Below are 9,940 nucleotides of genomic sequence, written 5' to 3'. Positions count from 1 at the left end.
AATTGCTACTGAAGGGCAGAGTGACTCCACGCAGATTGCAAGAGCCAGCAGGGCTGGCAGAAACAAGTCATGCTTCTGAAGAGGTATGTCACATCAGCTCCAGGTCACTGGGCTCTTGACCTTCGGGGCCGAATGAGGAGGGACACCTGGTGGGATGGGCATTGGGGCCTATGCTTGAGGAAGGCTGGTGAGGCCTGTGAGTGAGACATCAGGGCGAGTCACAGAATGAAGCAATCAAAAGGGACAGGACTCTCGTTCCTGAAATCAAGGACAGGCTGAGAGGGCAGGACCTTGACGAATGGAATGAACAAGTGGAGTTCGGGCCGGAAGCACGACAGAGCCGAGGAATGCTGTAGGCGGGTGACAATGGGACAGTGGGAGCAGGCAAGGGTCAGGACAGCCTGGCCAGGGAGGGAAGAGGCTACCTGTTAATTCTTTATTTCTCTCTCCACCTCCTCTCCTTCCCACAAGGCATTGGAGGTAGTGGAATGGAGAAAAACAGAAAAGAGGAGACAAAAGAAACATGGAGACAGGAAGAAAGAATTAAATGGAAAGTAAAAAATAATGAGAAAGGATAGCAAAGTGATGCTTCCGTGGCTTTGAGGAGGAGCTATGGGCCAATGAGAGAAGAGGATGAGAAAACATCTAGACGAGGCCAGACAGGAGGAGAGGCAGAAGCTGGAAATCATAAAACAGAAGACCGAGGAGCCAACAGTCCCACTGGCCTTTGCTGAGAGTAACTGAGCTGTAAATGCCTCTGAAGGTCATCTGGGTACCTCTCCTTTTCCAGATGAGGAGGTGGGGGTGCGGGGGAGGCAGTAACTCGGAGAGCTTGTTTCTTTGTATTGCACCACAATCTGCTGCCCGAGTGGTGTGCAACCAGCGGGAGACGGTGTGGAGAAGACTTTACCCTGGAGGTGAGCTGTCCAGGTGTCCCCTAAGGCTTCTACCTCCCAATTGCTCTGCTATTCTAGAGTTCTAGGTACACTCACAATATCCTCAGCTTACGATGCCTAAAGATACAGCAACGAACTGTAAATGAGCTTTAAAATGAACACGTTGAACGTTCATCCAAGTGACGCTGCCCTTCAAATCAGTCTCTGCATTGCAGCTCCTTATACTGACACCTGCCTAATATATTCAAGTTAACAAATGAGTTGTGGCTGTTATTGCTCAAACCATCTGTACCCAGTAAGGAAACACACAAGGAAAAGACAAACTAATGAGTATGGAGAAACATTGCCTTACATCTCAAGTGGATTACCTGTGCTGCTCACCAGACAGGAGCCCAGTGCCTTTGACTCCAAAAAGAAAAAAAAAAAATCCACCCTCGAGTGACAACGATGGGCTTTCCACTCTGAAAAGAATGGGTTCTAGCACCTAACAATGACCCCAAAAGAGATGCAGTGGAAATATTCTGAGCAATGACAACATCCTTGGAACATGTGCTCAGGCTTTTGAGGTGATTTCTTTGAAGGTGAAACACTCTAAGATTTGGTGTGGTTGTGAAAAAAAAAATCAGTCACATAATTCTATTCTCAATGCTCCTATGTAACCTTCTGGGGAAAAAAGAGAAGCCCCAGATCGCTCCAAATCTGCTCTCAAGGGTGGAGATGGGTAAAGAGTGAAAAGAGTGAAGGGTGGAGATGGGTAAAGAGTGAAAAGGGGAAGCTTTTTTTCTACCCAGGTCCTGTGGGCTGCGCCCTCCCAGGCGGGCTACCATCAGCATGATGACAGAGTGGCTTGTGGGGAAGACCCAGCTCCACTGACCTGCCCTCTCCAAGGTGAGCAAGGTACTGGGAGTGCAGGGCTCAGGGAAGGTGCTCTCTTCCTCCTGGAGACGCTTTCTGTCCTTGAGCAGTTAACCAGCCCACTGAGACCCTACTCATGCTGAGAGGCACCGAGCATTGAGAAGGAAAAGGAAAAGATGTCTTAGAAGTAAAGCTGTAAGGAATCTATTGTTATTCTCTGATGCTTGCAGTAGAACACGAGGCTAAGACAAAAAGAGGAGTGAGATGCAAGTCAGTGACTGCGGGGTTGACCTCCTTGAGCGTTTGGGGAATCAGAGGAAACGAAATGCCTTCTCTCTTCTTTTGGCCTGTCCCTTCGGCACTTCTCCTTTCAGTAAAGATATGGGGTCCAAAAAGAAACTAGTGGCTTTTTGAATAAAATACGGAAACTAGTCAAGCATTTGTTCATTCAGCGAATGAATATTAATGAGGTGCCTTTTACAATATATGGCAGGTGCCGCTGTGTGGGGTGCTAGATATAATTGTAGCTACTTATTTTCATAGAGAATCTGCTCCATAATCCAGAATTTTATCTAAGCAAACTACATAAACTACATGTTATGTGTACTTTGTGATCTGATTTCTAAATCATTGCTAGATAGCTCTTCTGAATAAGAGTGCTCTAGAAAGCAAAAGCTCCCTTTGCAATCCCTTCTCTAACCTTCCGCAATTCCCACCTCTTATTGCACTAACTCACAATACACACTCACTGGGGCATGCACACACAAGCATGAAATCCACGTGGGCTTTGTGTCATAAACTGTATACCTCTTGTATAAATTCACAACAGACCATGTTTACTTTTCTATCATCAATTATAACTTGTTTTTGTCTAAACGAAAGCTTCCTTAGTTTATTATATCACCAGTGAGTACAATTAAGAGATAGGGCTTCCATGTCTCATAGCATCTTTTCCAGTTAATGAGGGGCATGGACTTATAGATTCGTTCATGCAAACTTTTGTAACTCACATGCTTATGTGACCACAGCCAGATTTACAACTACACTAAAGATTCTCCCAGGACACCCTTTTTTTGTGTGTGTGAGACCACAGGAATTTCGATAGATTTTCAGGACAGGGCTGATGAATCTGATGGCCATGACCTATCTGAGTCCCACACTGATATTCACTGTCTGCTCCTCTATGCTAATGTAGTGGAGCTGGGATCTATTCGCCAATGTCAATTTGTATTATAGGTGTGGTTACTGCATGGACAAGCTCTGTTAAAAAAGAGAAAGATTGCAAAGTTGGCTTCATCTCAAACGTCTGTGTCTGATTCACAGACATCTGTGTCTCCCTGAGAAATAACGTTTTCACAACCAGAGCTGTCCAACAGAGAAATAAGCCACTTCCTATGGGAGTAAACTCCCCCTAATGAGAAGCGGTCAGGCTGTGCGGAAGGCGGTCCAGCACTGGATGGGGAGGTGGAGGCTGCCTGAGGTTTGAGGATGCTACATTTATGGTGGAGGTGGCCTCCGGTCACATGTCCTTACTGTGAGATGACACCCAGTGTGGGTCTGCTGTTCCATAGTGAGCTGTTTGGAGAAGCAAGGCTTTGGTTGTGTTCCAAAGTAGGATCCGATCAATAGAAGACGTTTGTGTTGGCCTTTACAACAAGCATCTAATAGATGGAACCAACTCGAAGGCTCAGGTCATGTGGTCGAGCTACAGAGCAGAGAATGGTGGGCTGGCAGCCCAGAGCAAGTCCGACTGGTAAATTTAGACCCTTTGGACGGAAAGATGCCCACACTGTCAGCTATCATTACTTAACCAACTGCTGAGCAGCTCTTGGCTCTCGGATGCATCTCCACCCTTCTTGTGCCCCATATCAACTATGGGTACAGCACACTGACCTGGAGGAAAGGGTCATTCTTTAGCTCTGCTTGCTGTTTTTCCCCTGGAGGAAATCAAGCTCAATGCTGAGTGTGAGGAGAACCCCAGGCTCTCTATGTAGGATTTTAAGAGCACAGGTCTGGGGCCCTGTTTAGAAAAGCAGGGAGCAAAGAAAAGCAAAAATACTCCTCTAAAAATACACTTTTGCCCAGAACTGCTTCTAAGTTAGGGGAATTTCCTGCAGCCTAGGAGAGCCAGAGTGAGCGTTCTTCTCAAGTACAGCGATTTGGTGAAGTCCATGTGTGATGATACCACTGTAACCACAGAGGAATTTACCACAGGAAGTGTCCCAGCTGTTGCTTATTAGCATTAGAACAAATTACACAAAGCAAATTGTTAGCAGACATGTTTCCATAATATTTAACTGGTGGCAATAAATAAGAACAATTCTCTTTCAAGTAAATGCTAGATTTCCAAAAATCCAGCTTCCAATTGTCCATGAAGGAATCGTCTTCGATTAGGATAATGGTTGGAGGGAAGGGGACCCTGGAAGCTGAGGCTCCCAGCCCTCTTCCCGGGGCAGCACGGCCGGGAGTCCTGTGAAAGTAGCCACTGGGGTGACATCACAAGATGGGAACAGGGCTGTTTGTACCTCTAGACGGCGGACCATCTGCTGGGCTCACCGCTGGGCTTCTCAGCACGGTCATCTCATGCCACGGGGAACATGGCACGTGGCAAGACCACAGCAGAGATGGGCAGCTACCTAGTTCTTGGAATGAGTTTATAACAAAAAATAAACCATGCCCACGGACAGGTGTTCATCCATCTCCTTAACAAAATATTGCAGTTTTGAAAAATCATCTCCTCCTTCCCAATTGCCTGTCTTGTTATCTGAGGTTTAAGGGAAAAAAACATGAGTCCCATCTCCTCCTCCTCCTCTTAAGCCCATTGGAGAAGAGTTGAAAAAGCACCGGATCAGAGCAAATGTCACACAGCACTCACCTCCCGCTCACGCGTATGGAAACCTGGCTAGTTCTTTAGAAAGAAAGCAGAGTATCTCCATCTTTCAGGACCTTCTGACAATGACTAAATTCAAGTCCCTGGGCACTTCTGGGCACTTCCAATCATCTTCAGAGCTATGACAAAATTCTCCTAAAACAATCTCAGAAAGTAATAAAAAACATACTTTTAATTAAAAAAAAATAAGAAATCTTCCATACAGCACATAAATACAAAAATAGGTTATTGTAGCTTAAAGGGTTGGGCTTGTTAGAAGAGGTGCTCTCTTATCGTCTTCCTAGGACAGTTATTTTTGTCTTCCCTTCTTTACTGTTTCCTTCTCATGCAGTATTCCTCCCCAGTGTATTTTAATATCCTATTTGGTTTTCCCGAGGAGCTCCCCACTCCTTTCTCCTGCTGTAAAGGAAAATACGAGGCAGCCCTGCTGAAGGGAAATGATGGAAGCACGGTATAGCTCCGGTGGGCACTAAACCAGCCCACTGGGCTCCCTGGCGAGGCCTGTCCCCTTAGTGACATGGAGCAGAGCCTGGGCTGGCTTGGTGAGTCCAGTTAGCACCTGACCTGGGCAGGCCCAGAACCCCAGCACTGTCCCCCAGCTGCCTCCAGGGCGCACCCTGCTGGTGTTAGAGGGGATACTTCGCAGTAACAGCCTAGAGAGGGTTCTGCCTCAGTGCTACAAAGCTGGGAAGGCATTTGAAACCAAGCAAATGCAAAAGCTGATACACTCCCACCCACTACAGTGTCAGGAAACACACACACACACACACACGCACACACACGCACACACACAGACGAAATGCACTTCTTTTACCTGAAGTCTTCACAAAGGAAATAATGTGCCTCATAAAATATTTTAAATGCCTTAGGCAATAGAACTGTCTCTAGATTTTTTTTTTTTAAGTGTTTAACAGACAAGTGTAATTGGAAATGTTTGGAACATGAACACACACACACACACACACACACACACACACTAATTTGAAATTATGCAAAACTATATCATTGTTTACCACAACCTGGAGCAAATCTACTGCCATGGAATAACAAGTAACACATCTGTACAAGTTCAAGGGCCGCCAAATAAGCTCCCATTCAGATGAGAATGACACACGTTGCATGACTCTGTAAGGTCCGTTTAGAGGAGATGGCCTGGCATGTTTTACATTTGCTAAGCTATTTAACTGCCTGGTTTGACAAGATTTTTGAAAGGGGTGAAAATTAATTTAATTGCAGTATTGCAACAATAATTTGGTCGGCTAACTGCATTTCAGTGCAAAAACAGGCAAGGAAGAATTTTCTCCTTAGGTTATTCTCTGATGTGGCAGCATTCATTTCAAGAGTAATGAGATTTTTAAAAAGTCAAACCTTAAATATCATGGTTTCAGCAATCTGTCCTGCTTAAAGTTTAATGCAAAATGAGATAGCATCTCTGTGAGGGCAGTTCCACATGAACGTGGCCCCAGTTTTCTCCTAGACTTGAGATGGGAAAATCTCTCTCCCCTGAAAACTACTCCGAGTATCTCCTTGACATTGTTTGCAGATGATTTTGATTTGGCGGCACCAATGTTGATGTGTTTGTACTGAGGGAGGCACTACTAAGAACGGTAGAAAGTTTTGAAAATCTCTATATGAGGTATATGTGGATGCAAGAGGCACCACAAGTTTCAGAGGATTGAGCAAAAATGGTGGAGTGAGAAACATAGGCTGTCGTGGGATTTTCCGGATCTCACTGTTTTCACACTGGCCATTCTGAATATATACACTATCCATGGTTTTTTGAGGGCAACTATCTAACTCCAGATCAGCAGTGAGCACTTACACGATTTACAAACTTTGAGGGACAGAGTCAATTTATTGTTTCAAAATCTTGAAGATGCTGTCCCAAGGCCTGATTCAGGGTAGTTTTGTCAGGTGCTGGGACCAACCGACATTCAGCTCTTCCACAGCCTGATAAGCTCAGTTCCATGGACAGTTTTCGGACACTCTGCTCTATCCCTTTTCTGTCACGCTTTAAGTCCGCCACCATTTGCGTGTCTAAAAAGGATTTTGCTCTGATGTTCTTTCTCAAATATCACTCATCAAAGTGGGTCTAAGAGCATGGCATGGAATGTTTCTTATGATCCTCATCCAAGTTCTAACTTATTTATAGAGGATCAATATACAAATCTACCCAGGGCTGCCCTCAAGTTTGTACAGGTCTTGTCCTGCACAAGGTCACCTGGTGGAGGGGTGAGAAGGCTGCAATCCCACCCTGCTCCACTCACTGGCCAAGACGCCCGTCCAGGCTGCATCCCGAGGATGGTGTGCCTTTTCTGGTTTGCATTTGGGCCAAGGGAGGCCCTGAGTGGCCCTTGATCTTCCCCCTCCCAGAGATCACAAAGTCTAGTATTCATCTCCTCCCCTACAACACTTTGGATGTTTTTTAAGGAAGAGGACATGCCCAAGGCAAAGGCGAAATCATTTTGAAGATATGTTTCCTATTCAGTGAGAGAGGAAGGAAAAAAGAGATAGGGAGAGAGAGCAAGGAAAAGGATAAAAAGAAGAATGGAGACAAGGCTGCCCTTCTGCCTAGTAAATTGTGGATTCATTGTCCGTCCCTGGACACAGCTGCAAAAGGGTAGAAATCAATTTTTTTCTATTACTCCACGGTGAGAAAGGAAAACCTATTTGTAAATTGAATTAAACCCAATAATAGCATGGCTGTGTACATGCTATTATTATTAAAATTAGCCACACATACAACTATATAATCCCACAATGTAACTAGAAATCAACACTCTCCCATTTCAAAGCTTAGTAGAGACATCTTTCTTCTTTTTAAAAGAAACACCATGGCTAAATGTCACTAAGCTCTCCAATACATCGACACCTCAGTAAGGACTCTGGAAGGGAAGGAACTCCAAAGCCCCATCTGGGAAGAACGTGCTTCCAAATTCTTGACTTTGCTGCTGGTGCACCTCAGTCAGTCAGTAATGATTGGATATGAACTAGAACCTTCTAGAAGACGGTTTCTTCCCACGTTGCAATCTGTGGTGCTGACTGTGGAATAAATTCCCTGTGTCTGTGTAGGCTAGGTCTTCTTCACAGAAACCCTAATCCATCCACTGGGTACTGAATATCAGGCTGCTGAAGTGAGGGTCCCGAAAATACATTAGCAGTCTGCCCTCTAGGGGGGCAAGACAGTACTTCAGATAACTAGGAATAGAAAAGATTTTTTTTCCTTCTCTTTCAGAGAGCAAAAGAATTCAAGTTTTCCAGATAGTGCAAGGTGAGGCATTTATCCTCAGAAGACAGCTTCCAGAGCTGAATTAAGCAAGGCTCACAATGATAGAGTCCCCAAGTCAGAGCTAAAGACAGGTAGTGCTGCGGTGGGCGTCCCCGCAGAGCCTGCAGGGACAAAGGTTCTTCTCACATCCTTGGACGTCTCCAGTGCCCTCCTTGGGTGATAGCATTCACTTCCCCACACTCTCATTATAAAAACAGCATCCACCCTAAGAGCAACCAACCTACCAGAAATGTTAAAAATAACAGGCTTCTTTGTAATTTTTTGGCAAATCATTAACACAGAAGAACCTTTCAAAAGGGCCATGTTGAATTTTTTAAAAGGTCAAGATGCATGAGTTTTATAAAAAGACCAAGTCTTTGTGGCTGTTCTTTTTCAGGAGAGAATCTTTGTGATGGTGGCAAATGTTGGTAAGGCAGAAGATGATCTGGAGGTCTGTTGTCTGGATTTTGCTTCTGTCTTTTAAATACCTTCAGAACTTGGCTTGCTTCAGTTTATCAATATGGTAGCAGAGTTTCAGTGCAGGTCCCAGCTTTAGGCCCAAGTATTTCATGATCATGTCACTCTTCAGCAACAGGAGGGCATTGCCATCAATCTCCTGGTGGAACAGAATCAGAAAAAAGAATACCCAGAAAGTAGTCAAAGTAATCAAATAGTGGCCACAGTTAGAGTATGGTCAGGGAATCAAGTAAGGGAATATGGATTTACTTAGATGCATATTCTCTTAGTCCCAAGGCAAGACCTTAAGAAAATAAATGAAAGCCTACAAATACTATGTGCTCCTCTTCCTATATTCTCCCTGGGGTCATTTGATACACTGGATCTTTCATATTCCTGCTCTCTCCTGATTGAAGGAATCTAACATAATCCCAGCCATACTCCCAATATCCCACATATGTTTATCTCTTCATCCAATCTAGGGCTAAACAAGAAAGAAGTGTTCAATGGACTGACTGTGTCCCCCCTCCCCCCTCCCCAAATTCATATGCTGAAATCCTAACCTCCAAGTGGTAGTATTTGGAGGTGAGACTTTGGGAAGTAATTAGGTCATGAGGGTGGAGCCCTCGTGAATGGGATTAGTGTCCTCATGCAATGGGAAGATGGCAGTCCGAAACCTGGAAGAAGGGTCTCACCAAAAGCAGACCTTGATGGCAACCTGATCTTGGACTTCCAGCATCCAGAACTGAGAAACAAATCGCTGTTGTTCATAAGCCAGCCAGTCTGTGGTAGTTACAGCAGCCTGGACTGACTAAGGCAAAGTATCATCCCATTAGACTCTGAAACTAGTAGTTACCTTTCCATCCCAGGTGCTGGTATAAGGCCCTGACTTCCATCCATCATCCTAATCTCTGTTTTTTTTTCGTGGGACACTCGCCTGCCTTTAGCTGATTACCAAATTGCTAATAACACTCTATAAGGGATTTCAGGTGTTTTTTGGCCCTGTCAATAATACTAGGTGGCATACAACTAAATAATGTATCTGCTTCATCTGAGGGTTTAGCACAAATCATTACTAAGGGAATGCCAATCCTTTGAGGTCCCGATATTGCTCCCATTTGTCTCTGAAAATGGTAACCCTCCAGACTGCACGTTGAATTCACGAACTTAGTAAGGCTGGGTTTCCTCCTTCACCTATAGTGCTATTTTCAGATTACTAGCGACAAAGGGTAGAGATTTTGGGTGCTCAGGAGGGGAGAAGAGGCACAGTACAGGACTCAAATAGCAGCCCCTCTCATTCCTCTACCCAGCCAGCCACTCAGCCAGCACTGATGAAGCACCTACTCTGCGTCACTCAGAGCTCATCTGTGGGGCCTCCCAGGGGCCTCAATGCCGAATGTTCTCTCTTTCCCCCACCTCCTAGACTTCCACTGCCTCCTGTCATGCTGGAAGGAAGCCAGAGTCCTTCCACCCAGATCTGTCTAAACATAAACCCTCTGCGGTCCTTGCTCTCAAGGCCCCACTTTTAGCTGAGGTCAAATATATCCTTAATAAAATATGAGTGTTGGATTAGAT

The 9,940-nt window shown here is 45.0% G+C and overlaps 1 protein-coding gene across 2 annotated transcripts in view; it reads right to left on the bottom strand.

The window, feature by feature from the left end:
- Positions 1-3,319: 3,319 nt before the first annotated feature.
- Positions 3,320-9,940, bottom strand: part of SCML4 (Scm polycomb group protein like 4) — a 104,848-nt gene continuing 98,227 nt past the window's right edge. For both annotated transcript variants that reach the window (XM_007190654.2, XM_007190655.2), the window contains one exon: positions 3,320-8,525. In XM_007190654.2, coding sequence (XP_007190716.2) covers positions 8,400-8,525 — 126 coding nt within the window. In that variant the 3' untranslated portion in view covers positions 3,320-8,399. The remainder of the gene's footprint in view (positions 8,526-9,940) is intronic.

Source organism: Balaenoptera acutorostrata, chromosome 14, assembly GCF_949987535.1.
Source record: "Balaenoptera acutorostrata chromosome 14, mBalAcu1.1, whole genome shotgun sequence".
Taxonomy (NCBI): domain Eukaryota; kingdom Metazoa; phylum Chordata; class Mammalia; order Artiodactyla; family Balaenopteridae; genus Balaenoptera; species Balaenoptera acutorostrata.
The sequence above is the reverse complement of the archived record's forward strand: the minus strand, read 5'-3'. Positions and strand labels throughout refer to the sequence as shown.